This window comes from Syngnathoides biaculeatus, chromosome 3 (assembly GCF_019802595.1).
Source record: "Syngnathoides biaculeatus isolate LvHL_M chromosome 3, ASM1980259v1, whole genome shotgun sequence".
NCBI classification, from domain to species: domain Eukaryota; kingdom Metazoa; phylum Chordata; class Actinopteri; order Syngnathiformes; family Syngnathidae; genus Syngnathoides; species Syngnathoides biaculeatus.
Window position 1 is genome coordinate 37,063,542 of NC_084642.1, and position 15,932 is coordinate 37,079,473.

Genomic DNA, 15,932 nt, shown 5'->3' on the forward strand with positions numbered 1-15,932 from the left:
CCGTGAGAGAGTGTAAAAAAAAAAAAAAAAAAAAAAAAAAAATCAGAAATCCCAATGTATGATTTCTTCATGATTTATTTGTGTGATACAGCTGCAAATAAGTATTTGAACATCTGTCAATCAGTTACAATTCTGACCCACAAAGACTGTTAGTCCGCCTTTAAAAGTCCACCTTCACTCCATGTATTATCTTAAATCAGATCCACTTGTGTAAGGTCGTTAGCTGCATAAAGACACCTGTCCACACCATACAATTAGTAAGACTCAAACTTGTAACATGGCCAAGACCAAAGTGCTGTCCAAAGATACCAGAGACAAAACTGAACAACTCCACACAGCTGGAAAGGCTACAGAGAAATTGCCAAGCAGCTTGGTGAAAAAAAGGTCCACTGTTGGAGCAATCATTAGAAAATGGAAGTAGCTAAACATGGGGGTCAATCTCAATGGGAGTGGATCCCCATGCAAGACAACACCTCGTGGGGTCTGAATGATCCTTAGAAAGGTGAGGAATCAGCCCAGGACTACACGACAGGACTTGGTCAATGACCTGAAAAGAGTTGGGACCACCGTTTCCAAGGTGACTGCTGGTAATACACTAAGACGTAATGGTTTGAAACCATGCATGGCACGGAAGGCTTCTCTCCTTATACCAGAACATGTCAAGGCCCATCTTAAGTTTACCAATGACCATTTGGATGATACAGAGGAGTCTTGGATGAGACCAAAATGCGTGTTTGAAGGAAGACAAATGATGAGTTCCATCCCAACAACACCATCCCTACCATGAAGCATGGTGGTGATAGCATCATGTTTTAGGGGTGTTTTTCTGCACATTGGACAAAGACGACTGCACTGTATTAAGGGGAGGATGACCGCGGCCATGTATTGTGAGATTTGGGGGAACAATCTCTTTCCCTCAGTCAGAGCAATGAAGATGGGTCATGGCTGGGTCATTCAACATGACAATTTCCCGACGCACACAGCCAGTAAAATCAAGGAGTGGTTCCGTAAGAAGCATATCAAGGTTCTGCCGTGGCCTAGCCAGTCTCCAGACCTAAACCCAATACAAAATCTTTTGAGGGAGCTCTTTCTCAGCGACAGCCCAGAAACCAGTCTGATCTAGAGAATATCTGGGTGGAGGAGTGGGCCAAAATCCCTCCTGCAGTGTGTGCAAACGTGGTTAACAACTACAGGAAGTGTTTGGCCTCTGGAATTGCAAACAAAGGCTACTGTACCAAATATTAACATTGGTTTTCTCAGGTGTTCAAATACTTATTTGGAGCTGTATCACACAAATAAATCATTTAAAAAAAAATAAAAATCATAGTGTGATTTCTGGATTTTTCTTTTTTATTATCTCTCTCACAGTGGACATGTACCTACGATGAAAATTTCAGGCCCCTCCATGATTTCTAAGTGGGAGAACTTGCAATATAGCAGGGTGTTCAAATCCTTTTCTTCTTCACTGTAGTTCCGTGGCTTCATCAAGCCATCATCAACTCTCAGTGGGACGGTTTGTGTGTGAAAATCAGGCTCGAAAGCTGAGACAGTGGTCCTCAGTGAGAAAAGGGTGGAGTGCTTTCTCCAGGTCAGGGATGAGAACCTGCCCCAAGTAGAGGAATTCAAGTATCTTAATGCTCCTCTGACATTTAAAACGTGAAATTTAATGTTGTTAACCAAAAAGTAACCAAGGTAGTTTAATGTTGTCAACCCCCCCCAAAAAAATAAATAAATAAATCTGCCGGAATGGACTCATCTGTTTGTTCACAGCACGTCAGAACGTTTTTTCATATTGATTTTTTCCATCTCCTGCCATGAAAATTCACTCGACTGTATATAGAGTTGAACAAGAACCAGGAAGTGACATTTATTGCAGACACCGACCGGAGCAGGGTCTAATGTAGTTACCTATTTTACCAGGCAGCAATTAGCTGTTTTTTCTCCGTGTTAGCCAAAATGCCGGCTGGTTGTGTTGCTGGATTTTGTTCGAAGACTAGGGAGGATGGATTCATGTTTCCAAAAGACCCAATTTGTCGTGAAAAATGGATTGCACAGGAGCAAAGGATAAGAGCTTTTTGTGTTCCAAATGACAGGTAGGTCTGTACAGAGCTATGAAAAAAAAAATGTTGGGGGGGGGACTAACTGGTCGCAGACTTTATAGCACATGTTATGTGGGAATTTAGAATAAATCCCCTTGGTCAAACCAGGAGAATATAACAAAGCACTTTTTACACAATTTAATCACACACAACACAATACAACATGAAACAACATAATAGAAGTACAAATACAGTATAGTTGCGTGTAACACAGGCTAATTAGCAAAACGACGTATAGTTAAACTCAAACGAATGTTATTTCCAGTGAATGTTCCAGGAAGGGGCCCATGCATTAATTGGAGACTCTAAATTGCCCCTAGGTGTGATTGTGAATGTGACTGTTGTCTGTTTCCATGTGCCCTGTGATTGACCTGCAACCATTACCTTGCCTCCTGCCCATTGACACTTACTGGAATAATGCGGGACCTTTGACAACAAATGTGCCATAAGATCTCGGTGTCAGCTGGTATGACAAAGTACTTGACTCCTTGAATCTTAAATTCTTGAATTATACTTGGAAAAATTATGGTACTTCATTCACATTGGACAAAATACAAACAAATCACTTTCGGTCAGGTGCCAACCTCCCTGCACCATGACTGTATTGTTTGACCAAGATCTGAGGGTAAGTCACATAAGGCGGTATTTCCACTCCTGCTCAGCATCCTCACAGCTTAGCTTGACTGAACCGAGAAAGGAACTGATAGAAATTATTGACGGCAAGTGTACACAACATTGCATACATTTTTTATACAATCCCTTACAGATAAACACCTAGCTCTTCTTATGAACATATAGTTGCATTACACTTCGTCAGAGAGATAAAACATTGGCACAAAATATCAACAGAGGGTAAGCTGGGAAGTTAACTCCTGGCATGCTTGCTGCACCCCGAAACATTCGGAAACTTGGGAGCATTGTTGGAGTGTGGCATTCGGTACAAATAGAACTAAAACTGACACATTCAATATAGTGGACGTGCTGAGATATCCCTACCAATAACCAACACGTTCATTCGTAAATTTATTGATAATGGAAAATACAGTCCTGAAAAACAGGTCAATTAGGAATACCAAAATTATTTCTCTTTTCTAAATGTAATGATAGATATTTTTTTTAGATAAATACCGGGGGTTCTAATAATTTTAATCATGACTATATATCAACTGGCACACAGCGTACAGTCTAAGACTAAATGAGCAATCACAACACAAATGGATGACAAATACCTTGTCCTCCAGAGCAGACATCCTCTCTTTTAGGTGAAGCTGGAGTCTCTCGTTTGATTCAGACAGGAGCTTGTCCACAGTCTCAGAGAGACGCTTGTTATGCTCCTCATTCATCTTCTCTCTTTGCCTTGCCTGAATGAGAAATTTAAAAATGTCCAATGTTGATTATTCAAGTACAGCACAATATGTTGGAGATTGGCCCAATGACTTCGGACTTCCCAGCGCACCCCTTTCTTACCCTGAGCAGTTCCTGATTCTTCTCCTCCAACTGTGCCTCATGTTGCTTCAATCTCTCCTCCACATTACCATGGCGTTCCTCTGCCTGAGCAAGAAACAGCAGTGGAAAAAGCGTTTATGCTTCTTAGTATGTTGCCTGGTCAGTGGCTTACCATATTTAATTCTCTCAAAAAGTTATATGTGTCTCCACAGCTAGGCTTTGCTCTCTCTTGCAGTGCCCAATAATTCTTTACAAGGTTGTAGAACAAAGGCGAAGTGCTTCAAAAGGATGGAGCAATTGTGTTCATATAAATCAAAAAATGTCTACTAACAGTGAAGGTTTATATAAATCAAATAATGTCTACTAGCAGTGAAGATGCACAAGTTTAGGACAAAGAAAATAAGTAAATAACATAAAAAGCAGACCATTGCATAACACAACAGCTATCTGTATCTTTACCGAAGGTCGGCAAATCAAAATGTCGAAAGAGCCATCCATATTGGATCAAAAAATTAAAAAAACAAATCTGGCTGGAGCCGCAAAAAAATGAAAAGCCTTATTTAAGCCCTATGATGAAGGCAACACGTTTTGTCTGTTAGCCCACTATCCAAATGACAATGAGCATTCAGAATTAAATGTTTTTTTTCTTACAGCGCATCCTGGATAGAATGATGCACCATGTGACAATTCTGCTTGATAATGGTGTTTTAAGTTTAACTTCCAATTTTGATCTGTGAAATTATAGACTGAAGTCATACTTCTACTGAAAACATCTCTATTAACGAAAAATTCAGGTTACGAAAAGTCTCCACGGAAAAATGTTGTCTTTAGTTACGAAGGAAATTCAGGATACGATAGGAAAAAAATGGCAGTGGATTCCACTAAACGTAAACATCATGTACTGTATCTTGGTTTGAAAGTGGTAGGATAGACCTGCTCTCCAATTGGCTATCGCTGGAGCAGCTTCCTGGGAGCACATTCCCGAGGCGGGACGTCAATCTTTACCCATGACACACATCCTGTATCTTGGTTTGTGTGGCGTGAGAAAGCTGCTCTACCATTGGCTATCACGTAGGATCTTTCTGGCATTACATCCCTCCATTGGCTAGGAGGGACATCAATCTTTACCCTTGATGAACTTCTTGGATCTTTGTCACCGAATCCATTGTCATTCGCTCGTGCAAACTTGTACTGTACAACTTCTTCACAGATTTATTCATCTTTTTTCACCATGACCCCCAAGAAATTGAGGGCTAGTGCCAGTGAGAAGAAGACGAGAGTTGTTTTGTGCATTAAAACAAAACAAGAAATTGTTGAGGAATATGAAAAAGGCATGCGTGCATGTGGGCTCATGCTGTTGCTCCATGGAATTTTGAGAGGATCGAAGTGGAGGTTGAACGTGAACTTGAGGAAATTGTTTTGGTGGGAAAGGCTGTGGAGGACATCAATGAGTTGGTTCAGGAGCACCACGAGGATCTTTGGACGTTCAGGAGCACCACAAAGATCTTTCGACGGAGGAGCTAAAGGAGCTGGGGGCGATGCAACAGACGGCAATGCAAGAGCAGTTTAGTGAGAATGGAGTAGCGGAGGAGGCAGACACTATTCTACCAGCCAGAATAAAAGAAGTGTTGCCGAAATTCCATTACATTTCAGAATTTATTCAAAAGAATCACCCTTCTCTTCGCATCATTCCTCAACGGCAAATGTAAATGAACATAATTTTTTCATTTTTCTTTACATTATGTACACTTTCAGTGCTTATTTTTAAGGTAAATGAACATTTTTTTCGTTATTCTTTAGATTGTGTACACTTTCAATGCTTATTTTTGGTGTTGGGGGATGAGGGGAGTGGTCGGGGGGCTTGGAACGGCTATTTACATGTAAAATGCGTTTCTACTTCCGAAAGACTTCCAGAATGGATTAATTTTGTAAATAGAGGTACAACTGTCTAAGTAAAGAAAACCATTTTTGTCATATTTATTTTAAGGATTAAGAAAAGAAAAAAAGAACATGCTGCAACATGAGACCTTAGATGTGTGCCTTTCCAAATCATGCCCCATCAATTGAATTTATCAAAGGTGGACTCCAATTAAACTGGAGCAACCTCGCAAGGATGATCAGCAGAAATGATGCATTTGTGTTCAATTTTCAGCATTGTGGCAGAGGCTGTGAATACTTATGTACACCCATCCATCCATCCAACCAACCACCCACACCCCACTGCACCCCAAACACCTCCATCCATCCATCCATCCCTTAGCTACTTATCTTCACAAAGGTCGCAGGAGTGCCCGAGCCTATTCCAGAGCTCATCGGGCAGGAGGCAGTGTACACCCTGAACTGGTTGCCAGGCCATCACAGCGCGAATGGAGACAGACAACAGTCGCACTCACAATCACACCTCGGAGCGATTTAGAGTCTCCAATTAATGCATGTTTTGGGGATGTGAGAGGAAACCTGAGTGCCCAGAGAAAACTCACGCATGCACGGGGAAAACATGCAAACTCCACACAGGGGGAGGCCGGGATTTGAACCCTGGTGCTCAGAGCTGCAAGGCCAATGCTCTACAGCTGCTCCACTGTGTAGCCTACTGATGCATATGTGATTTTATTTTTTTAACAAAGTTGAAAAAAGATTATTCATGTTTCATCATTGTGGGGTGTTGTGTATACAATTTTGAGGAAAAAAATAAACATTCCATTTCGGAATGAACCTGTAACATTACAAAATGTGAAAAAAAAAGCGGATAGCAGTGAAATTTTTTTTAATCCACGATGAAAAGAGATGACTACAATGCAGTACTAAGGGGGCACAAGCCAGTGCAATCTGTATGCTGGTCCCAAGCACAGATAAATGCAGAGGATTGCATCAGGAAGGGCATCTGGCATAAATTTTGCCAAACAAAAAACTAAAGAATACCATACCGGATCGGTCGCGGCCTGGGTTATCAATGCCCGCCCCGGCACCGTTAACCTGCAGGGTGTCGGTTCAGCTACTGTGGGTCGAAGATAAAGAAGAGGAGGAAACCGGATTCGTCGCAGAAAAGGATGAGGAATGCATGGAGCCTACAACTGAGTGCAAGGACTTTGAATGTTAGGATGATGGCAGTAAAACCTTAGGAGTTGGTTGACAAGATTCGGAGAAAGGTTGATATATTGTGAATCCAAGAGAGCAGGTGGAAAGGGAGTAAGGCTAGAAATTTAGGAGCAGGGTTTAAATTATTTTACCACGGAGTGATGGGAAGAGAAATAGAGTAGGGGTTATTTTCAGGGAAGAACTGGCTAAGAATGTCTTAGAGTTGAAAAGAGTATCAGATCAAGTGATGAGGCTGAAATTTGAAATTGAGGGTGTGATGTATAATGTGATGAGAGGCCATGACCCACAGGTAGGATGTGACCTGGAGTTCAAAGAGAAATTCTGGAAGGAGCGAGATGAAGTGGTTCTGAGCCTCCCAAACAGAGAGAGAGTTGTGATTGGTGCAGATTGTAATGGTAATATTGGTGAAGGAAACGGGGGCGATGAAGAAGTGACTAGTAAGTACGGCATCCGGGAAAGGAACTTTGAGGGTCAGATGGTGGTGTAGGATGGCAATGGCAGTAGTGAACACATTTTTCCAAAAGAGGCACTAACAATTATTGTGAATTATATTTTGTGCAGACGATGTAATCTGAAGGAGGTTACTGACTGTAAGGTAGTGGTAGGGGAGAGTTTAGCTCAACAGCATGGGTATGGTGGTGTGTAGGATGACTCTGGTGGTGGAAAGGAAAATTAAGAAGACAAAGGTAGAACAGAGAACCATGTGGTGGAAGCTGAGAAACGAAGAATGTTTTGCGGCCTTTCAGAAAAAGATGAGACAAGAGGAGCACACGGAAGACTGGACTAGGACAGCCAAGGCGATCAGAGAGACAGGCAGGAGAGTACTTGGTGTGTCTTCTTGTACGAAAGGGGAGAAAGAGACTTGGTGGTTGAACCCCAAAACACAAGAAGTCATAAAAGGAAAGAGGTTACAAAAGAAGAAGTGGGACACTGAGAGGACTAAGGATAGGTGAAAGGAATACATTGAGATGCGACGTAGTGGAAAGGTAGAGGCAGCAAATGCTAAACGAGAGGCATATGACGACATATACACCAGGTTGGACACGAAAGAAGGAGAAAAGGATCTCTACAGGTTGGCCAGACAGAGGGATAGAGATGGGAAGGATGTGCAGCAGGTAAGGGTGATTAAGGATAGAGATGGAAATGTGTTGACTGGTACCAGTAGTGTGCTAAACAGATGGAAAGAATACTTTGAGAAGTTGATGAATGAAGAAAATGAGAGAGAAGGAAGAGTTGAAGAGGTAAGTGTGAAGGACCAGGAAGTAGCAATGATTACTAAGGGGGAAGTCAGAAAGGCACTACAAAGGATGAAAAATGGAAGGGTAGTTGGTCCTGATGACATACCGGTAGAGGTATGGAAGCAATTTGGAGAGGCTGCTGTGGAGTTTTTGACCAACGTATTCAATAGAATACTAGCGGGAGAGAAGATGCCAGAAGAATGGAGGAAAAGTATGCTAGTTCCTTTTTTAAGAAAAAAGGTGATTTGCACAGCTGGGGGAACTATAGAGGAATAAAGTTTATGAGCCACACAATGAAGTTATGGGAAAGAGAAGCGGAGTCTAGTCTCAGGAAAGAAGTAACTATCTGCGAGCAACAGTAGTAGCAGTAATAGTTTCCTAGAAAGAGTACCACAGATGCATTATTTGCCATGAGGATGCTGGTGGAAAAGTACAGAGAACGTCAGAAGGAGCTACAGTGAAGAAAATAAGTAATTGAACACCCTGCTATATTGCAAGTTCTCCCTCTTGGGAATCATGGAGGGGTCTGAAATTTTCATCCTAGGTGCACGTCCACTATGAGATAGAGAATATAAAAAGAAAAATCCAGAAATTACAATGTATGATTTTTTTTAACGATTTATTTGTGTGATATAGGTGCAAATAAGTATTTGAACACCTGAGAAAGCCAATGTTAATATTTGGTACAGTAGCTTTTGTTTGCTATTACAGAGGTCAAACGTTTCCATGTTGAAAAACCTAGCCATGACACATTTTCAATGCTCTAACTGAGGGAAAGAGGTTTTCCCCAAAATTTCACAATACATGGCCGTGGTCATCCTCTTAATACAGTGCAGTCGTCCTGTCCCATGTGCAGAAAAACACACCACAAAGCATGATGCTCATCATCCAAATGGTCATTGGGAAACTTAACATGTTCCGTGGTTTAAGCAGGGGAAACTTAAGTGCCATGCATGATTTCAAACCATGACGTCTTAGTGTATTACTAACAGTCACCTTGGAAACGGTGGTCCCAGCTCTTTTCAGGTCATTGACCAAGTCCTGTCATGTAATCCTGGGCTGATTCCTCACCTTTCTAAGGATCATTGAGGACTCTACGAGGTTATATCTTGCATGGGGCTCCACTCCGATTAAAATTGACCATAATGTTTAGCTTTTTCCATTTTCTAATGATTTCTCCAATGGTGGACCTTTTTTCACTAAGCTGCTTGACAATTTCTCCGTAGCCCTTTCCAGCCGTGTGGAGCTGTACAATTTTGTCTCTGGTGTCTTTGGAGAGCTCTTTGGTCTTGGCCATGTTACAAGTTTGAGTCTTACTGATTGTATGGGGTGGACAGGTGTTTTTATGCAGCTAACGACCTCAAACAGGTGCATCGGATTCAGGATAATACATGGAGTCTAGGTGGACTTTTAAAGCTGGACTAACAGGTCTTTGAGGGTCAGAATTCTAGCTGATAGACAGGTGTTCAAATACTTATTTGCAGCTGTATCACACAAATTGTTAAAAAAAAAAATCATACATTGGGATTTCTGGATATTTCTTTTTAGATTATTTCTCTCACAGTGGACATGCACCGACGATGAAAATTTCAGACCCCTCCATGATTTCTAAGTGGGAGAACTTGCAATATAGCAGGGTGTTCAAACACTTATTTTCTTCACTGTACATTGTGTCTTTGTAGATCTAGTTGAAGCCCATGAAAGAGTACCAAGAGAGAAACTGGTACTGCATGCGTAAGTCTGGTGTGGCAGAGAAATATGCTAGAATAGTACAGGACATGTATGAGGATAGCAGAACAGTGGTGAGGTGTGATGTAGCTGTGACAGAAGAATTTAAGGTGAATGTGGGAGTGCATCAGGGATCAGCTCTGAGCCCCTTCCTGTTTGCTGTGGTGATGGATAGGCCGACAGATGAGGGTAGACTGGAATCCACTTGGACCATGATATTCGCAGATGACATTGTGATTTGCAGTGAAAGCAGGGAGCATGCAGAGGAACAATTAGAAAGATGGAGACATGCACTGGAAAGGAGAGGAATGAAGATTAACCTAAGTAAAACAGAATTTGAGTGTGTGAATGAGAGGAGTGTTGGGGGAAGAGTGAGGGTCCAGGGAGAAGAGATAGCGAGGGTGGACGTCTTCAAATACTTGGGGCCAACAATCCAGAGCAATTGTGAGGGTAGTAAGGAGGTGAAAAAACAGGTCCAAGCAGGTTGGAACAGCTGGCGGAAGGTGTCTAGTGTATTATGTGACAGAAGAGTCTCTGCTCGGATGAAGGGCAAAGTGTATAAATCAGTGATGAGGCCAGCCCTGATGTACAGATTAGAGACGGTGGCACTGAAGAGACAAAAGGAAGCAGAACTGGAGGTGGCAGAAATGAAGATGTTGAGGTTCTCTCAAGGAGTGAGCAAGTTGGATAAGATTAGAAATGAGCTCATTGGAGGGACAGCCAAAGTTGGATGTTTTGGAGACAAGGTTAGAGAGAGCAGACTTAGATGGTTTGGACATGTCCAGAGACATGAGGGTGAGTATATTGGTAGAAGGGTGCTGAAGATGGAGCTGCCAGGCAAAAGAGCGAGATGAAGACCAAAGAGAAGGTTGATAGATGTTGTGAGGGAAGCCATGAGGACAGTTGGTGTTATAGAGGAAGATGCAGGAGATAGGCTAACATGGAAAAAGATGACACCGTGGTGACCTCGAACAGGACAAGCCGGAAGAAGAAGAAGAAGAAGGAGTAGGAAGAGGAGGAGGAGGAAGAAGAAGAAGAGATAACTACAAAAGGCTTAATGGCTAAATTAGTGCCACAACTTGGGCTAAATGAGAATATTTTTCAATTTTGTCTGGTACTTTACCTATCCAAGCACTTCCTATGTAACAAAATATGGTTATCGTTATTCTTTTATATTTAGGGACATCATATTCTCTTACTACAGATTTTGGATGTGTATTACTATGCAAAGTTTTTGGGGGCTTCAAGCCCTTGCTAGGGTCATACAAGACAAACTGGTCCATGGTGCAGGGCCAGACAAAGCATGCCAAAAAGACCTCTATGACGACGAACAGAAATTCATTTAAGTTTCAGTGTTGGACCTTTTATGTATTTCATCTATATAAAATATTAGTTCTATTAGATCTATTTCAACTTTCACAGACTTTTGTTGTTCTAGCTTTCCCGGTCATCATGTTCATAAAACTTGTCCTTAAGAGGCTTTATCATTATGCTACCCTACTGCTCCATGTGTATAAAACTTGGTACAGCTGCATATAAATAATTGTTTTGATTAGATAATTGTTTTGTTTTTCTCTGTCTCTCTCACTTTAAAATAACAAAGGGATTTTTAGTCTGGACTTCAGAAAGAGATGGCAACTCGTAAGATTTGTATCTTTTCCCCTCTTAGCAAAGACTATTCTTTTTGTAACAAAAACCCACAAAGACAAGATTGCTTCCTTACTTATTGTGTCAGAAAAAGATTTGGACAAAATAGTTTGGTATCAGAAGTGGGATCCTAGGATTGATGGCTGATCCAGAGGTCTCGAGTGCTAGATCATCCAGGACCAATCCTCAAGTCTTGCCTCCACCCAAAAAATTAAGGATGGCTGCCAGGGCTCTGGATGTCGGCCATGATCTCAGTATCCAAACAGAGCTGTTATTCCTCAAAGAATTACAGTAAAAAAAATTGAATTACTTGAAAATCACAACATTTCATATGGTGTATTGTATTTGAAACAATCTTGCCTTTGTATTAAGTGGTATTGCCATTGTTGCTCTCCCAACATTCCATTGGTAAGGTTCGAATCCTTACAATAAAGTTCAGTGAGAGGTTCAAGGCCCCAAGACCTGACAATGAGGGGTTCGAGGCCCCAGGTTTAAATTTAGTGAGGGGTTTCGTGCCCCAAGACCCGGCAGTTTGGGGTATGAGGCCCCGACAATTTTGAAGACGTTCGACTATTGCAATAAAGTGAAGCGCTTCTGAAAAATGGGAAGTGGGAAGAGCAAAACCAAAATATCAGTGTGAAACAACCACAACTAAAGGAGTTGAACAAAAAAAAGTTAATTGAGAAACAACAAAGAATTTGAAGGTGTAGAAAAAAACTGTCAAATGTCTGGAAATGTGCTTTACTATTAGACTTGGATGGCAACAGGAATAGAAGCTTTCTGAATAGACTATGTTTAGGGCAGGTTACTGATAAGTGCATCGCCTGTGGTTTGATCTGTCTGAGTTGCCCAAAGGGAGAATGTCAGTTTGTGGCCAAGGGGCGAATGTCAGTTTGTGGTCGTGAGCTGGGTTCACCCTATGACAAGACTCAGGAAGAGTGCAATCTTGAAGGAGACCAACAACACAATGGCCTCCTATGACCCACAGCACGGCCTTCTACACGCCCCGCACCCCCTACCCTCACAACGCCTGTTGCAGTGACACTGTCGCTAGGTGGTGTCGCCTCCCTCCTCCAGGCCATGCGGCGTCATGAACAGCAAAGCATCGCTGAACCAGATTTGAGGAGGTTGATGATGGGAGGGGATGGAGATGGTGCAAGAAGATGCTTTCATTGTGGAAAGAAGTGAAATTGACTGGCACCGGATCAGAGACTGTCCAGAGGAGAAAGGGAAAAGAGACTGGTGGTGGGAGACCCGGTTCGTCTTACCGCTGGTTGACTCCCGGCTGCCCCAAAGACAGAGTAACGCTTTACTCATGATTTGCATACACACACACAGGCATCCAACATTGCTGTTTATTTTTGTTGTTTTTGTTTTGAAGACGTACTTGGCACTGATTGTCCTGCTTTGCAGGTTATCTAAATTATAGTGACCACTAAAATTACAGTCACCACCAGACAATCAAAAACACTGACTTCATGTATGCAACAATCGAGTGTAATTTGTAAATCCCTTTGAATTAGAAAGTATTGTTTGCTTTAATGCCATGAAAAAAAAAGATGAGGGATGAAAAAAAAGAGAAAATTGAAGTACTTGTAATTTTCTGAGGATCTATATTCCATGTTAGACATTGAAGATGTTTGCTTTGGAACCTGAGCTGTAGCAGTTGGGAACTGTTTGAACAAATCTACGTAGATCAGGGAAGGTGTAACTTCGCATGGACCCTAAGACAAGGTGATTAGAGGACTCACCAGAAATGTATGACGATTTGTAATTTTTTCATTGTTAAGAAATTATTCACTTGTGAATATTTCAACTGGGGGAAAAATTAAAATGCATATCATAAATGCATATTTTAGTGGATGATTAAATTTTCAAATAAAGGTTTATTTTTGGCACTACACAAACCAAAGGTCTGGGTAAACTTGTGCATAACTTCACTCATATAAATAAATAGACAATTGTAAAAAGCAAAAAGTAAACTTATTGTGAGGGGTGAGAATGTCGGTGTTTGTGTAAATGTGCCATTCACAACCCTGAGTTCAGATTTGCGATTTGTTTGCACTCAATATTGTTTGAAAAGATGTTTGTTTTTAATAGATGTTTCACAGCAATTGGAATGACGACAAAGGGTTTAAAAGGTATTCGACACTGAAGATAAGACTATTTGACTGAAAAGACGTGTGTTCCACTCGGGTACAAAAAGGACTTTGTGTGGGTGTTAGTGCGGTCTGGTGATTACTGATACTGATACATATTGCGTGTATGTTTATGTCTGTGTGTGGCATTTGAGAAATGAATGCTGGAATCTTGGACAAGTGTTTGGTGAAAGTGCTTTGTTCCTGAGACATGTACAGAAAAAGCTACGAATCACAAAAACAGGTTCCTTGAAGGGGGAAAAAAGGGGAAAAGGAATCTCCTCAAAATCTTAGAATAATGCAACTCAACATTCAGATGGAGATCATAATATTGATTGGATTACAAAATTAGATTGGGACAATTATCAGTGTGCATTCAAAGGAACTAAATAATACACTTCAACAACAAAGTCTAACCCTAACCTTATTTTTTGAAAGGCTTGTTATGGGGTTAGTACAACCTGGAGTCATGGGTTTGTGCAGCTGTTTTGGTGTTTTCTGTGATCTTTGGTTTTTGTTTTTTAATGTAGTGTTGTCTGTGTCTTTATGTACAGCTGTGGTTTTTGTGTTTTAATGTAATTTGTGTTCTTATGATCACATTTCTCAGACATTGAAACCTTCAGCGCGAGTACAGGAATGTAAGTCTTTGCTTTCTCAGTTGGTGCTTGACTAATTGGGTAAATTTTTTGCTCAAAGAAACCAGCTTCTCAGATCATGCATACTTGCATTGCGTTTTTATTACGATTTAAACTTGATGCGCAATGTCAAGTCAAATCCCATTTTTTAGGCTACCAGGAAATACAGGGTTAATCAGGAACATTTAGTTCAACTAGGCTTGCCCCTCCAAAACCACCGGCATCTACTTCGGATGGACGTTGTTGACGGTATTTTTCAAGTATTTGTGTTGATATCCATTGCGTCAAAACCCGTCCAGTATTGACAGATTTATAGTTGTTAGGAATGTATTTTGTTTTTGTATTTTGCTGAAGTGAACATGGATTGGATCATGCGTAACGTTTTCACAAAAAGGGAGGGGGGTGGTCTGGATTTTTTTTGTTTGTTTTGTCTTGTGTTCTGCAGTACAAAAGGTAGTGGATTGTTTTTATTTTTGTGCCTCCCAGCACGTCACATCAAAGGTGGCATCGTTATGTTTGACAGAATTTATGGCCACAAAATCTGAATTTATAGTTACACCAATTCAACAGGCTGCAAACAGCTGTTATTGGGATTACTAGTTATACACATGATTGGTAACTACAAATAATGAATGCCTTTAATTTTGGCCTCAAGATGGAACATTTATTCTGTGTGTTGACACATGAAGAGATATAGACAAAATTTTCCATACAGTGGTACCTCTACTTACAAAACTCTCGACTAACAAAAGATTCAGGTTACGAAAAGTCTCCCCGGAAAATTTATGTCTTTCGTTACTAAAGGAAAATTCAGGATACGAAAGGGTAAAAAATGCCGCTGGAGTTCAACGACCGTAAACATCCTGTACTGTATCTTGGTTTGAAACTAGCGTGATAGAGCTCCTCTCCCATTGGCCAGAGCTGGGGCTTCTTACTGGCATCACATGGGTTAAGAGGGATGTCAATCTTTAGCCCTGACCACATCCTGTTTCTTGGTTTGTCTGGTGCAATAGAGCAGCAGCCCCTATTGGCTAGCACGTAGCATCACATCACATCACATCACTCAATTTGGCTAGGAGCAACGTCAATCTATTTATTTTGGGACGTTAATCTTTACCTGTGACGCACTTCCCGTATCTTGGTCACCAAATCCATTGTAATACGCTTGCGGACACTCGTACTGCACAACTACTTTGACTCTTATTTCACCATGGGCCCCAAGAAATTGATAGCCAGTGCCAGTGAGAAGAAGAGAGTTAGTCCATCTAAACAAAACAAGAAATCAGCGAGAAATATGAAAGACATGCATGCATGTGGCTTCACGCTGTTGCTGCTCAACTTGGGAGGTTCGAAGTGGAGGCTGAACCTGAAGTTGAAGAAATTGTTTCGCTGGGAAAGGTCGAGGATTTTAGAATTTTTGTGGAATTAAGTTGTGTGCGTGCCTCCAACTCTATGTCCCCCACGATGCCGTCATTCACGCACCCTTTTCTTCGCATTGTTGCTCAACGCCAAAGGTAAATGAAGATAATTTTTTTATCATTTATATTGGGTACACTTTGAAGGCTTATTTTTAAGGTAAATGAACATAATTTTGTAATATTCTTTACATTAGGTACACTTTGAATGCATATTTTGGGCGGAGGGGGTGGGGATCAGGGAGCTTGGAATGGATGAGACTATTTACATGCGAAATGAGTTTCTACTTAAGAAAGTTTCACGCTACGAAACGACTTCCGGAACAGATTAATTCAGTAAGTAGAGGTACCACTGGACAGTGAAGAAAATAAGGAGTTGAACTATATTGCTATATTGTAAGTTCTCCCACTGAGAAATCATGGAGGGGTCTGAAATTTTCATCGTCGGTGTATGTCCACTGTGAGAGAGAGCCTTAAAAATGAAAAATTC

At 41.2% G+C, this 15,932-nt stretch overlaps 1 protein-coding gene across 14 annotated transcripts in view; it reads right to left on the reverse strand.

Annotated features, from left to right (window-relative positions):
* The window catches only part of LOC133498603 (liprin-alpha-1-like), a 131,274-nt gene that overhangs the window by 43,040 nt on the left and 72,302 nt on the right, over window positions 1-15,932 (reverse strand). For all 14 annotated transcript variants that reach the window (XM_061815668.1, XM_061815666.1, XM_061815671.1 and 11 more), the window contains 2 exons: window positions 3,567-3,650; window positions 3,329-3,460 (listed from right to left, as the gene is read on the reverse strand). In XM_061815668.1, the coding sequence (XP_061671652.1) occupies window positions 3,329-3,460; window positions 3,567-3,650 (216 nt within the window). The remainder of the gene's footprint in view (window positions 1-3,328; window positions 3,461-3,566; window positions 3,651-15,932) is intronic.